The following is a 16052-nucleotide window of genomic DNA, read 5'->3' as shown; positions in this document are numbered from 1 at the left end:
TTATTGATTAGAAGGCTTTCATGGATGGAGAGTTCATAAGTATCGTTGGAAGAGGAGATTATTTTAAAGTCGTCTAAGTTGGGGGTGTGTCCAGTCCAGTTGCGTTAATGTGAGCAAGAATGCTTGATGATGCAGGGTGGGAAACTTGGTTGCCTGTAAGGGGGGATATTCCCTCCGAAAATCTGGTGTGTAGATGACGTGTGGTTTGACCCACATACGAAGCGTTGCAGCTTCGACACTTGAATAAATAGACTACACCAGATCTCAGAGGTTTGGGAATTTTGTCCTTAAAGGGGAAGAAAGAAGAGATACGTTGAGAAGGGCGGAAAACAAATTTAATGGATATATGTGGGAAGGCTGCAGCACAAAGGTTATTGATTTGTGTGCGAATTTGAAGGGAGTGTATGCCGGTGAACCATTCCACTTAACCTCTTTTAATTTCTCTTCATTTCACTTCCAAACTTCCTTATCATGTATCCATTCGACACCGCTTCCTTTAGTAGTAATTTAACACCTTTTTGTAAATATAATACCTTGTCTTAACGTCCTATTTATTATTTGTCTGAAGATGTCTTGAGTAAAGACGAAACGTCACAATAAATTTAAATTTTACAATTTGTTTTTTTTTGGTCTATTTCTATGGCTCTAATCAGAACTTTATGTTGGGCATTAATTTTTATCACACGTATTCGATTTCCGCTCGGCAAGTCTCTCGCTACAATTTTACAACATAACAAATGTTAAAACAAATTGCAATATAGTTAAAAGTACTAATAATTCAGAAGAAGAATCGACTTTCATTATCAGTCACATAACACACACTTAACCTGTTTTTACTTCTTTTGACCACAATGTGGATTACATTTCCATTTTATTTCTGCTTTTTTAAAAAATAGTTCCGGGACATCAAGGCAGTGTTTATGAAACCAGCTCTGACAACTGACACATTCAACCATGTCATCTTCCTCCCTGACATATGGAAGGCGACATCTACAGTAAATTGGTATAAGAACCTTGTGTGATGTTTGTTCAGGGCTTGACATTCTTGGTACAGATGGAAACATATGCATTTTGCCTTTAGTAAAACAATTCCACAAGTGACTTCGGATATTCCTCCTTTTGAAAGTTATCTTGCTGGGATCCTGTCCATTACACAATGATGTAGCAAAAGCAATGGCAAATATACCACAGTCATATCCATTTGTCTGTTGGGTGACTGGCTCAATTGAGATTTCGATAACATTTTCTGACTGAAGGTATAGCACACTAGCAATTTGCTTTTTAAATGTGTTACTAATTCCTGAGTACATACTGCATAGAGTTTAACAGCATTATTTTGGTTACAATGAATGTTACTAATGCATATCCAGTGATTTGCACCAGTGTGAAGAACTTGAATGAATTTACCTTTCATGACATCAAACTGTTGCACCATACCTAATGTTGTTGCTTGGAGGCCTTGGATGCTTGGGAATTGTTGCTTCAACAAATTTTGGGTCTTGCCAATGTGAATGTCTGTAAGCAGACCATTTTCGATAATGACGTCTTCATCATTTTCATTTAATTGATAATTTAGTGTCTTCATCTTGCTTAGTAAACTCACATCCGACTTCCTTTCCTTCACAATATGGAAATAATAATAATATTTAATATTTAAATACCGAAACCGAATACATGTTTTGAATTGTTAAATTTGTTAAACTCTTTCTATAAAATTATTATAGTGCCTTACGTAAAATATATAATACCATGAGGATAATTCTGTTGGTTGAAAAATTCTTAAGAAAATGAAGCCAGACTTCCATAAAAAAACCCAACAATCACAAACTGAGTAAAATTTGGTGCGCGTCTGAACGCGATCAGAATTTATGTAATGAATAGAAAACATTGCATGCAAGCGCACTTTATGTTGCAGATAACCTTAAACCACCGTAAAGTGTTCCTTTTTATACATATATCACGATCGATTCGAAGAATAATCAAGACATTTCATTTTGTCGTTTCACTATGAAATGAATAAACTGTGGACAATTCACACATACCACTAATGTTGGCTTGTTTTCGGAGTATGTCTGTATGATGCTGTTCAGTTTGTAAATTAATGAAAGATCAAATCGAAAGTTGGTGATGTTGTTGTTACAAGGATAGCCTATTACAACTTTGCGTAGTTTTACTGGCCGATAGCTGTCGTCCTTACTAGAAATGAATGAGATGAATGATGATTAGTTCACTAATTATTTTCATTATTTTATAACACGAGTAGGTTTTTTTTCACAAGAAAAGCTCAGAAATGGAAACTTAATTGGTAGCTACATTGTTTTGAAAGGTAGCTACATTGCTACCTTCAGTCCACTTTAGTCCACATTGCTACCGAAAATCCACTTTAGTCCACATTGCTACCTTAGCTTTAGTTCCCTTAGATATACAGCGAGTTATGAACTTCATAACTCGTGTGATGTTAAAACAAGCTATAAGCTATCCTATGTATTCCGAGGGCTTATCAAAAGGAATCTTGTGTCAAAACTTTAGACTTTGTATGTATGGAAAACATTTCTTGGAGCTTGTTTGTCGATGGTACTTTGAAATTTAATGTTCAATTCTTATATTACGCATATAAAATATGCAAACTGTGCTAAATATAGGATGAAGCACTCTTCTCTAGCGTGTTTATCAACCTGTAATTAAAGTAAGAGCCGTACATTTTTCTAGTTGACTGTTTGGATGAAATTAATAAATCTTCGAATTACAATTTTTATCTAATACTCTTATGAAGTTGCAATACCTGTATGTTGCTGCCGGATCATCGTCTGTTCCAAGCCATTTTCCTATCTGAAAGGAATAACATAATGTAGTCAACATAATGTCTTTAGTCAAGCTCTCAACCCAGATAAGAAACTAAGGCCCGGTTCAAACGTCGCATTTTACATGCGCCGAATCAAATCTGAGTTTTAGTCGACTAAAATAGTTTTATGCGTAGTTTGATTCAGACGTCGAATTTAAGAGTCGCATTTATTATAGTTATGCTTCCACTTTTTCATAGTTTATTCATTTTCTTGTACTAATTTCCTAAAATGGCGAACAGAAAAATGTTGAGTTTATGCATTTCAAATATGATTTCAAATATGATTTCAAATATGATTCGAATTTCCGTCGAATATTCGACTAACTCAGTCGAATATTCGACTAAAGTCGCATTAAATTAAAATCCGTCGAATTTAATTGATTCAAACGTCGCATTTTACATGCACATAATTCTCGCATTTGATTCGGCGCATGTAAAATGCGACGTTTGAACTGGGCCTAAAACGCTAATTGGGGAGGGGTGTGTATTTATATAATTAGTTATGCCCTGCTGATTGCTTTAGAAAGCTAATTTTCTTTCAATTACCTTAAATATATCAATATACACTCCTTTAATTAACGTTATAATTTCGCCCCTGCTCAAACCACGGTGTTACTCACGTCATTAGCATTAGGTATGGTGGCTGATACGGCCAGGAATCTTATATTTGTTCCTAAAATTTCTTTTCGATGACTGATTCGACTTTCTGTAGTCTTGACCGTTTTCATTCTGCTTATTACTGCTTCCATTGTTGGTCCACGTGACTCGTCGTTCAGTAAATGCACCTGGTTATTTTTTTATATAAAAAAGATTGCACGTTATTTGTTTGATGTACATGTACTGGGACACCATGTTTAGTAGCTACCATTATTATAAAGTTAGTCACAGCTAGATACCTCGTCAACGAGAAATAATCGTACAGCTTGCACCAGAGCTTTGTTATCTTTCCATTTCCTTGTCATACTGTCCCATTTTTCCTGGAAAAAAATTTCATCATACTCAGGTCTAGTTGTGGTGGGTCAAGATTATATGTTTCAGTACTACTTAAATGAATTATTTTACTAAAAGCGTTCGTTTGAAAGCTGACCGGCGTCGTCATGACAATAGGGAGTTTTAGCAGAGCCTACGAGTACGACTGCGAGTACGATTTACGTCATTTTGGCGCGAAAACATTGTTGCGACAACAAAAACACGTAGCCGTCATCAATCTGAGTACGATGTTTTTTAAAAAATTCGTAGTCGCGACTACGATGTCTTTTTAAGCAAAGAAAGTAGGTATATTTCTTTATTCTGTTAATGCATGAAGTCATAAATTTACCCATCTATTTGCAAAATAGTTTCCCTAAAGCAAAAAAGACCCTGCACACATTTTGCTCTGTGAGTAAGTATCAAAACGAAATGATAAGCCCCAAGAGTACCCATGATTTGGAGCAGAGCTTGTTATGTTCTATTTGCTGACAACATGCAGGGAAGACTAAGGAGTAAAGATGACTGGAAGATGTTATTGACCAGGCAGAGTCTTAAAAAAATGATAATGCTGTAAAGATAATTGATTTATTGTCTGCCCTCTCCAGAGTTATTTAATTTGATCATGGTCAAATTCTATGGATGTGTCTATGTAAACATTTGTACTGAGATTGATGATGACTTGATGCAAATGTGAAGCTTCAAACTGTATAAGCCATTGGGTTTTATATAACTTAATGTTTAAATCATGTCATATCTTTATCAAAATATTTTAGTTGAGTGTTGTATAAATGTTACTAATATCTAATGCACTACACTGAAGCATTAAAGATTTATTGATGAAACTTTTAAAGTTACTGTACTGTATATTTCTTCATTATAACAGTTTTTGCTTTAAGAAACAGTTTGAGCTTATTTACCTAGTAAAGTACAGAATGGAGATTTATCATATGCATTATTGCTACTTTTTTAAAGAAAAGTTTTTCACTTTTCAAAGCTTTCCTACAAATTTTTTGCTTCTTATTTCTTTTCATGAGATTGATGATATATGGTTAATATAATCCAATAACTTTATAATTTCTAAAAAGCTTTGAAGCTTCTAGCATAAAAGTACCCTATAGGTATGTAATTCATTTGGTTTTATTGCCTTGCTATGACATATCTACTTGCACTTCATCATTCTTGTATGAACAAAACACCTGATGTGGATACTCAGAGAACAAAATGCACTACCAACTGCTTATGAAATTTATTATTGAGGTGAAAACTGTGTTGATCATTCAAATTGTGTACTTATTTGCAAATATAGGAAAAACAAAACAAAGTGAAAAAGAAAGGTAGTAGTATTAAAACTACAAATGAATTATAAACACCATTGGAAGCATAAGTGTTTTGATGATTATTTGCATTTTGCCTAATTCATATATCAATACAACAAAATCAAAATGTCAGAACATCACAAAAAGGTTACTTAAAGTAATTTCTATACAATATTGTTTGTTTTCATTTACCAAACCTATGCAGACTTGAGTCTTTTGAAATTTAATATGAAACTCAATTACAGAAAATCCGTAAATATCCAGAGATTTAATATTTACTTTTTAAAGAAACAAGTAAAATCCAACAATTGTGGCGAAAAAGCCATTGCCCATTGCATCATGAAAAGAAGCAAAATAGCAATGATAACAAATAAGCTAACTTCTCTCGTGAACCGTGGAGATGAACTGTGATATACTTTTTTGTATAGACTAAAGAGTTTAATCGATCAAACAAGTTTGACGCTGGTAAAAAAACGACGCACATCTGCATTCATACATGTGTAGCCGACATATAGCTCTTTCGTCGATAGTTATAAATGCATCCTCGTAGGAGCACATAACTGACAACCACAGTTGACTCGCTGTTATGAATTTAAGGTTTTTACCTTGATTTTCATCAAAAAATTGCTTGCCGAATCCCAAATACACACATAAATTTTCCTCACTCTTTCCTCAGGAGGGAGTGGGAAATTGTGAAATTTTCAGAAAAGCGATCAATTTCGGTAAATCTCAGCGGCAACGGACGAAATCCGCCCTTTTTTTGGCGTCATCAGATATCTAAGGCCGCGCTTGAGATAGCCGCACCAGTTATTATAGAACTCAATGGGTTGTATCTATTCTGTGCTACTAGATTAGTAACCACGCATAGCGATAGTTTTAGTTTTACTGTTTGTTTACTGTTTTACTGTTTTGGACGAAAGTTTTACTGTTTTGGACGAATCTTTTGTATATAGTTAAAGAAAACACCCTATGTTTCAGAATTTCAAGTAATCTATATTTTATGTGAGAAAAGGTTGGTGATGATCAATTAAACTTTATCACGTCGTCGAATATTGTAAGTTTTCCAATAATTTGCATGAGCAAAGACGTTGTTTCAGTTTATGATGCGCGAAATTCCGTAAAACCAATTGTATATTGTTGATTTATATAATTTAATTTCATTATGTAAAAAATAGGTTATAGTTCGCCAAAGCAGCCCTTAGAATTTCCATTTGTTCCTTGACTTGCTGTAGTTGTAGTGTTGCTTTATTCCAATAATCTTATGCTTCCTATACTGTCCACCTTAGTGTCATTTTTTTAACATCATGTATTTTCTACTATTAAGAAACAATATTTTATCGTATTTAGCTTTACTATTGTCTAAAGCAGCATTTTGTCAAGGATGTTTAAAAGTCCATGTAGGCCACAAATTGTTGCCATGTAATCATGTGAATTGATTTTCATTCTTGATTATTAACCAAATTATAAATCTCTGTTTCGTACAATTAATATTTACACTGCTGCAAATACTTTCAGAATATACATTGAGTAGTTATGGCAGTTTCAGAAAGCACTTTTTGACTTACCATATTGTTTGCATTATGTCTATCATAAAACTGTTTGACAGATGTTCTCGAAAATAACTGTTATATAAATTAAAACATGTAAACCCTTTAAAATCAGAACTTTGCTGGATTTTTGTGTTTTGTATTTAGTTTTGTAATTTTGGCCAAAAACCCCTTACAATATTATATCTTAGCTAAATGAGAAAATATTTGTTTTGAAATTCTATTTTCTCTCACCTGAAATTTTTTGTTTTTGTGCAATCTAGTTAAGTTATTGAATTTTTCTTGAAGAATTTTAATAATAAATTTTTTATTTTGATAAATTTGATATATTTGATGACTTTCTTATTTTGATTATACATTGATGAATGATCCTTATAATTAATATACCATTAATGCAGTGGTCATTTTTCTTCTCATTTAGTCTTTAACCATTTTTGCATAAAAATTTTTAAGAATTTGAATTGTGATGTTATGATTTTCCCTTCAGATTATTAAAAAATACTTCTATAAGAATGCAGGATGATCTTAACAATAACTTGGTGCATTGTGGTTTTAAGCTCTGAGACATTTTAGTAAATAATTCAATTTTATTTGTATAACCTCATGAAAGTGTTTTATGGTTTTGATAGTGTTTGTGCTTTTGGACCTGTCCATGAGGGACATTCTGAATAAAAGAATTTTGTTAGGGCTTCAAAGTGATTTTTGATTTTCTCTAGGTATTTGAAATGTCAAACCAACATTATGTTAATCTGGCCAATGATGTTGTTGGAATGATTAATGAACAAAATGAGGCATATGTCCCATCACGAGTCTCTTACACATCTTCTTCTCAGGCCTCTGCTTCTCCTGTTTCCAGCAACGCCAGTCGCCAACCAAATTTACCTCCTGCCAGTCAGGCTAATAGCTCTTTAGAAATTATTGAAGGTCATGATGAAATATTTGATCCACCGCCAAACTCGGATTACGAATGCCCCATATGCATGATGCTACTTCGCAATCCAGTACAAACGATTTGCGGTCATCGGTTCTGTAACGGATGCATGAATCAGCACATACGGTAAGCTTTTACGTGCTCCTTTATGGCATTTACTGTCACTGATGTGTTTTTTCAGAAACTTTTAATGCAATTTCATCAAAGATTTCGACCTGAACGCAAGTAGAACGATAACAGAAGCAACCGATTTGTAATACTGGTTTACGCATGTTAATCCGGTTTTTTTTGAAGTGGAAGATACTTTAAATATATTGTTACATCCGTGAGGACTAAACGTTCGAGAGTGACCCTTTTGGTAATAATTTATTATGTGGCATTGTAATGATTTTGCTACAATTTACTCTCGTGCCTCATATGCTTAACTTTATTAGAAACTCGCTTCCCTTATTTTATTTCGACTTCTCTAATCAATAAATTGTGAATGCATTATTCGTTAAGTTATTATAAATTGGTTACAGCTATATATATTAGATTCAAAAATCGGACACTTGAATTTCATTCATTGATTCATCATAGTTTTGGATTTGTACCAGATAGGTAATCAGAATTAGCCTCTTGGCTTTTGTAGCTTCGTGTTTTATGAAAATGCTATTTTTCTGTTAAAAATTAAAGCCTTTTAATGTCATGAATATGACGGCTGAGAAATAATGTGAGAGAACATTCCTGAGCAGTTGCAAGTAAGACAAATTTTCTCACGCTCTGATGTTTAAAATTCAAGTAAATTCTTCCGTAAGAAATTTTGTTTACAGTTAACGTTTAACTATGATATACCCCATATAGACAGTTGTGGCTGCATGGTGAAATCTACCCCCAATATTCCCAAACTATGGTCCTTATTTATATATCTTGTAAGTGTGTTTTCTATTCTAATTATTAGATTTTTTACAGATTAAACGGCGCGAAATGCCCTTCAGATAATCAACAGCTCAATACAAACGAGGTAATGAACATTAAATTTTCAAAGTACGACATGAAGTCATGCCTTATATAAATACAAAAAAAAAACATTTCTGTGATGGTATTTCTTCTTTAAACAAGCAAAACCACGCATTTTTCAATAATTGCGAAAGGGGTATATGAGGCGTAAGCTCAAGAGTCAAACATAACCATTTATAACGCGACGGCGAGAACTTATAGCAGTAAGCAGGATGAATGATAGCAGTAAGCAAGCTGAAGATGACTACCGCTAAGGTTGTCGAAACGTCAGTCAACAACAACAAAAACAGTCCTTCTCAGGACTTTATTAACCTGGACGATCATCATTTACAAACATATAAGTAAGCAGGAAACAAAATTGAGTGAAGTGCAAATTTTTTGTTTGCTTTGATAACTAAACTATTACTCGTTGTTTTCTCATTGTTCTTAGAAAAATTTTCCGGTGACGCAAAATCAAACTTTGTAGTAAATTAAATTAAAATGCAATGTCGCCATTCAAGTAATAGACCTTTTCAAGGTTATCGCAGCCATATTGCAGGGGGTGCAAAAACATTCGGCCGAGCGCGCGGTCACGCATGGCGTCCATATGAATTACTAATAAATGCGCAAAAATTACCTTATACATATTGGACATTTCTTTCAAATGTATTTCTCAAACTCGTCCATTTTAATAGTCAAATTATTATTTGCGATTTTTTATACACGTGAGTCCAATTTTGTGGTTATCAAAAAGCGGAAAGTTAAAGAAAACATTTGTTTTTTTTTTAACAACTTGACCGTCGTTTCAGCGATGTTCTTGAGTTCGCAACACACGCACATGTCTACAGCAAAGTCAGCAAGTATCACGAGGAACTATTCTACGGCAAACTCTTATTAGTATTTCCAATTATTTGTAAAGCGACATTGCTATTTTTATTATTATGTGTGGCGACTAAACAGCCAGAAGAAGAAACAGCCAAGTATTCAAATACACACTTAAAACTGTTAGTCAATGGCAGGCCGGTGTGAAACCTTACATCATACTCTCGTCAACTGTTCAAATTCCTAAGGGACAGGGAATAAAGATGCCTCCGATTTTGCTGGATTTCCATCAAAACTTGAATCAGAATCCTCGGTGTCATAGGATTGATGAGGACGCTTTGATGTCTTCCATGTTTCTCCTCCTTTACGTTTAAGCGGAGTCCTCGATTGCTCGTACTCTGATAGCGTAATAAAAACCGAAGGATAATCCATTTCGCAGTTATTTGGGGTTCTTCCCAAGGGAAAATAATTTGAGCAAATGAAAGTACCTTGTGCACCAGGCTTTGGGTTAAAGTCATCGGCTCTGCTGTTAGCAATTTGTTTTCGCCAAATTTCAGCAAGTGCTTGATCTTTGGGCCACTTATGAAAAACTAACTTTTCTACGTGAGACCTCTTAACTTGATAATCAGGATAGCGTTTATCATTATCGCAATATCCAACTGCACAACGCGCATTTTTTACCATATTGGCTATGACTGCTCACGGCTACTCGGCTAGTTTAGGGTTTAGTTCGTTTGACTTGGCTTATGAGTTCCGTACATTTGCAAACTCAAGAACATCGCTCAAACGACGGTCAAGTTGTTCAAAGAAAACAAATGTTTTCTTTAACTTTCCGCTTTTTGATTACCACAAAATTGGACTCACGCGTATAAAAAATCGCAAATAATAATTCGACTATTAAAATGGACGAGTTTGAGAAATATTTTTGAAAGAAACGGCCAATATGTATAAGGGTAATTTTTGCGCATTTATTAGTAATTTATATGGACGCCATGCGTGACCGCGCCCAATGTTTTTGCACCCCCTGCAATATGGCAGCTATAACCTTGAAAAGGTCTATTGTGATTGAAATATTTGGTGATATTTGTTACCTCGATTGCTCATTTGTGCTTTGTGATCTAAAGTTTACGGCATTAATTTATTCTTGTACTGCGTAATATTATCATTGTGGCAGTGAATCGAAGTACATGATACAATGCATCGAAATCCTTGCTTTGTGTGAAACGTTTATCCTCGTTGTTTACAATCGAGAAAAATTCGTCGGAATCATCTTCATAACTTAGCTAATTGAACATCAAACAACGCAGCCCAAACAGTATAAAACGTACATATGTGTGACACTGCCTTTATTCATTCGTTCATAGCGAACGAAACCTGAAATGTATTCACGGATTGGGCAATGATTTATAATATACAAATAAATGCTTCGCTGGCGATCATATAATTTAATAATTAGTCCGATTTAGTACTTGTTAGCATTGTTTAGGTATTGCTCAGTTTACTTAGTCTGTTGGCTAGTTAAATGAGAGACGCTAAGCAAATAAATTTATTTTGCTTTTGACTCTTGTACGAATTACAATTATTATTTCTTTGGGATTTACATAACGTCAATTGACTATCAAAATTATGGAATATGGCACTTGTCAACAGTCAAGTACTTACGATCAATTAAAAATGTGCGAAATTCGAAGCATTATTAGGGCCTGTTTATATGGAGCCGAGTTACCCGGCTGAGCGAGTTACTCGCCTAGCCAGGTAACTCGGCCCTTATATAAAATGAATGCATTTCCCGGTGAATCGTTTATATGACACATCCGAGTAACTCGCCTTGCCGGGTAACTCGGTTTGTGTAAGCGAGTTACCCGGCTAGGCGGGATGAACTTTTCCATATAAACGCATTTGCCGGGTAACTCGGCGATCGCTTTGTCAAACCCGGCTAGGCGAGTAACTCGCTCAGCCGGGTAACTCGGCTCCATATAAACAGGCCCTTAATACCTTTCAACTATTAAACAGTGCCTACAATGGGAGCGGTATTTTCGGAATTATAGCTATCCTAAAAATTCATAGACGTGTTGGATTATCGTTTAATTGTAAGGCATACACGTCAGAAAACTGTTTTAAGGCCCATTCACACCATCCGATTTGAACACGTATAAAATGAGTCTCCGACAGCCGGATCCGTCAATCAAAAAAATCGGTTAGAATTAGAACTTTCTTTTTTCATCCGACAAGATCAAAGGCAGCCAACTAACCAAATAACATAGATTTGAAAAAGAACTGGAAACAGGAACAAAAGTTGGAAAATATATATGGATAAATGTTCTGAGTACCACAAATGGCTGTTTACACGACTATAAACATGTAAACCAATATAAATATCAACAAAATTATCGGACCGTCTAAAAAATAAACCAAAAATCGGAACCGAGACAGTCAGATCCAGCAAATAAGATCGTGTGAACGGGCTTTTAAAAAAGCCGTTGACGATTAAGCATTCATCCCAAAAATGGTTTTGGATGAAATTAAATGATAATAAATTCATCATTAAAATTTTTAAGAAATCTTGTGGACTTCACTTTTCTAAATGTGAGTACTGTCACGTGACATGCTATCTAGAGGAGGGTGTTTGGTAAAAGGGTTTAGGTTATAAAGTTTCTTGGTCGTTCGACTATTCAGGGAGCACATAGCACTTTTTTTTAACTCTTTTGAGTTATGTTTTTTAATCTACATACTTGATCGGCTACTCACATGTACGCATTACGTACCTATTTTTCTTGTTGTTGTCTGTCTATTTATGTCTATCGTTATTTCCACTATATCGGTGTGAAGGTGTTAGTCGGGAAGGGGTGGTCAGCTTCGGATGTCAGGAACATGAATCTTAATCTCGACGCAAGGAACAGTTTTGGTGCCCAGGCCACCCCTGAGTCATACCAGCTAACACCTAACCATCCAAATGGTAAGTAGAGTGAGCTACGTGTTAATTAGCAAAAATGCTACTAAAATACTTCACTTTAGTCTAACGTCGCTCGCGTTACCTTCCTTCATATTTCTGATCGCAGTTGCCTTCAATGTGTTGCGGGTGACAGGTTATTTCGTTGTACTATTTTACTGGGCTTATTTTTGGGCTAAATTGATGTTGTTATAAATATTAAAGCCCAGCAAAGTGCTTTTAAAAGAGCCATTCAATACAAAAATGAAGTATAAAAAAGAAATATTTATTTAGTAGCGTAAAGTTTGGTCTTCCTTTCCATACGTCATTTTTGTGTTGAGTGGCTCTTTTTAAAGCACTTTGCCGGGCTTTAATATTTATAACATGAATTCGCTTCCCGCCCGGTATATCCCTGGTTACATTGATGTTAGAAAAAGTGTCAAAATTCTCTTCATTAAAAAAGTAGCTTTTCCAGCTTTGCGCACGAGTTGTACGTAATTTAACTTACGTTTATATAAATTTATTTGTTTGTACGTATATTATTTGTTGATGACTTTACTATCGATCGAATAAAATTTTTATCATAATTCCAAAATGGCATTAATTTTCACATTACAAATTTGTTTCCCGCCTATCAAATCACAATCTATATTTCGGATGTTAATGAAGTTTCGCGCTGTATATTGTGTGTTCTTACTCTTTTTAGATGATAAGATTTACGCTATCACACATTAATCTCACGTTCTTTTCTTCTGTGGTTTACTAATATGTAAATTTTGTAGTATATTAAAGGGTATGGGCAATGAAAATAGCGATCTTCCAAAAATCATCTTCATTGACAAATTGTCACTTCATAAGCATTATTAAATTTTTTTTTATTATTGAGGGCGTTTTAGAGTACTTACCAGGAGAAAGGAAGAGACGTCACTTGCGGGTAAACGTGTTTTGATAAGTTCAATATAGTAGTTATTTCTTAGTATTGAGGATTGAGAAGAAAACCGGAAAAACAGATGAAGTGACTGCTTTAAAGTCGGAATTCGACAAACCAAAACATGTAAAAATTTTGAGCATCCCGCAAATAACGTCACGACGGAATAGTCAACATAAATTATCATATTGTTATCCGAAACAAGATGGCAAATTTCACAGTCTACGGAAAGTTAAAATCCTCCCGGTAAGTATTCCAAAACGCTCTCAGTAATCAAAAAAAATTTTCTAATGCTTATGAAGTGACAATTTGTCAATCAAGATGATTTTTTGAAGATCGCTATTTTCATTGCCCATGCCTTTTAATAGTCTTATTGTAACGATTTACTCTTATTTCAACGTGTTTTTTTCTATTTTCACCACTCAGATATACGCCGATAACTTTGCCAAAAGAGAAATCAATCAGCTAAATGTCAAATGCCGTACACTAAAAAATAACAAAGAATGTCCATGGAATGGTCCCCTAAAAAATCTTGAGGTGAGTTAGAATGTGTCGTTTTGTGAACCTTAAGGTAGTCGTTCATCTTCAAATTTCAAAGTCATTTTTCCAAATTTTTTTGAGGTTTTTTTTCATGTGTTTTAGGTAATTTAAAAATTGTAGATTTTATAAATTTTCAATTAGTTTTGTAGTATCTATATTTTTTATATGTTTAAAATTTGTTTAAAGTGACAAGAGTTAAAATACCCTCCATAGCGACGCCTTAGCAACATGTTTTATCCACATAATTATATTATCCATATAATTAGTTTATTCCTCGTATAATTCAGCATAACCTACGCTTTATCAAATTCTACGTTTGGTATATGCTTTTTAAAGTTCTCCCATCACATGCTTTGTCAGCTTGAATGACGGAAAGGCGTTTATTTTATTTACAATTCCTTTCGTTCGATAATCTTCGTTCAATAACCTTCGTCCATTTCGTTGCGTGAGTCAAGGTGTATCGGAAAGTTTTATTTTTTTGCAGTTCTTAGTTGAAAAATTGCCCTCTGCTCAAATATCTTTTATTGGGTTTATTGTTAATATATCAATGTTAATAAATGGGAAATTCACGTAATAAATCGAGAAAAAAGGCGAGGCATACACCATCAAAGAAACAAAAAATTTTCCAAGATGGTGGTGACGTTTATAAAGATCCTGGGCCTTCTGCCAAAAAAATTTGTAAAAATACGGCGAATTTTGATTGCTTTCTAGCCCCCGAGTATGCTAATCTAAAGGAGGGTACAATATTTATGGACATGTCCATTTTATTCACTGTTTTTGACGATATTTTGAAATGTGGTGGCGATTTGATATCATATATTGATATGAAGAAAAAAATGGATTCTCATATTACAATTTGCTCCAATGTAAAAGCTTGGAGTGTGAATGGAAGTGCTGTTTTAACGCGTCAAAAAAGCAAGGACGTTCCAATGAAATGAATGTTATAGCAGTTCTAGCATTTAGAGACATTGGCAGACGACAAAGTGCCATGAGTTCCTTTACCAAACTCATGAATATGCCTGCTCCACCAGCTCGTCGGATTGTAATCAAAATCCAAAATACGGTTTTGCCAGTGGTAAAACAGTTGTCAAATGACAGCATGATTAGGAATGCCATGAATTTGAGGGAGGAGAATGCCTACAATGATGGTGAATGTGGGATTTCAATTGATGGAACGTGGCAAAAGAGGGGTCATGCTTCTCACAATGGTGTTGTGACGGCAATCTCCTTAGACTCAAGGAATGTCTGATGTTCAAGTGATGTCAGACAAGTGTACCCAATGTCTCAAATGCAAAAGAAGAAAGATGACCCTAGATTTGTAGAATGGAATGCTTCACACACCTGCAAGATCAATCATGTGGGAAGTGCAAACAGTATGTAGGCAACAGGTGCTTGCGTTTATTCCAAAAATCGCTATCTACTAGAGAACTAAAATATAGAAACATGTTTGGAAATGGGGATTTCTCTTATTTCAACACCATTGTAGAAAACAAGCCATATGGTGAACATTCCAAATGAACTGGAATGCATTGGACATGCCTAGAAAAGTAAATTATCATGTAAATTATACTTATTATTGTTATATACTTAAATATATTATTAGTTAACTAGTTAGTGCTCTTTGTAAAATGCCTTACTCATACATGCATGTGTATGTTAACCACAATAACAGGAAAAGCTTACGTATAGGACGTGGTCACCCTATTGACCACACAGACAACGTACAGGACATGGTTAATCAACTGACCACAGTTTTACGCAAAAGCGGTTAATCGTACGTCATTGTGCAATCACACATAAGCCGAGAATCGAAAGCTGTAGTTATGTTGGTGCTTAGTAGAAGTCCACATCAGAAGAAAGCTCATGTAAAAGAAAACGAACTATTTACGAAAACAACCAAAAAATACAGATATATATCCAATCCATCAACGAAAGAGTCACTGAAAGTCTGAAAGCAGTTGTCTTAGATAAGATTGAACATTTAAACATTTATAGTATAACGTTTATATCAAAATTATCAGTATATTAAATAAATATCTTACGAATTGACAACAACTTCTCCACAAGGTTTTACTCCTTTTGTTACGAGCAATTGAACTGAAAGCGGCCATTTTATTATTAGTCGGGACGTTCGTAACAGTACGGATAGTGTGCAATTTCATCCACACCTGCTCCCCTTTTTTTCCCATTTCCACTTAGCACACGGACATATGAATCGCGTAGGTTTTTCCAAATTCTGTCTCTGTAGTC

At 34.6% G+C, this 16052-nt stretch overlaps 2 protein-coding genes across 2 annotated transcripts; one reads left to right on the top strand and one right to left on the bottom strand.

Annotated features, from left to right (window-relative positions):
• Nucleotides 1-758: 758 nt before the first annotated feature.
• On the bottom strand, nucleotides 759-4264 carry LOC124433610 (probable ATP-dependent DNA helicase HFM1). The gene is made up of 8 exons (XM_046983399.1): nucleotides 4238-4264; nucleotides 3930-3965; nucleotides 3739-3819; nucleotides 3463-3627; nucleotides 2783-2829; nucleotides 2043-2196; nucleotides 1438-1618; nucleotides 759-990 (listed from the first exon to the last, which is right to left on the bottom strand). Exons 1-8 carry the CDS (start codon nucleotides 4262-4264, stop codon nucleotides 872-874), a joined length of 810 nt encoding a protein of 269 aa, XP_046839355.1. The 3' UTR covers nucleotides 759-871.
• A 1871-nt stretch (nucleotides 4265-6135) lies between these two features.
• On the top strand, nucleotides 6136-13841 carry LOC124433611 (TNF receptor-associated factor 6-like). The gene is made up of 4 exons (XM_046983400.1): nucleotides 6136-6181; nucleotides 7391-7731; nucleotides 8557-8608; nucleotides 13689-13841. The coding sequence occupies exons 2-4, from the start codon at nucleotides 7400-7402 to the stop codon at nucleotides 13806-13808; spliced, it is 504 nt and encodes a 167-aa protein (XP_046839356.1). The 5' UTR covers nucleotides 6136-6181; nucleotides 7391-7399; the 3' UTR covers nucleotides 13809-13841.
• Nucleotides 13842-16052: the final 2211 nt, after the last annotated feature.

This window comes from Xenia sp. Carnegie-2017, unplaced genomic scaffold (genome assembly GCF_021976095.1).
Source record: "Xenia sp. Carnegie-2017 unplaced genomic scaffold, XeniaSp_v1 HiC_scaffold_131, whole genome shotgun sequence".
NCBI classification, from domain to species: Eukaryota; Metazoa; Cnidaria; class Anthozoa; order Malacalcyonacea; family Xeniidae; genus Xenia; species Xenia sp. Carnegie-2017.
Note: the sequence above shows the minus strand (reverse complement) of the source record. Positions and strands in the feature narration are given on the sequence as shown.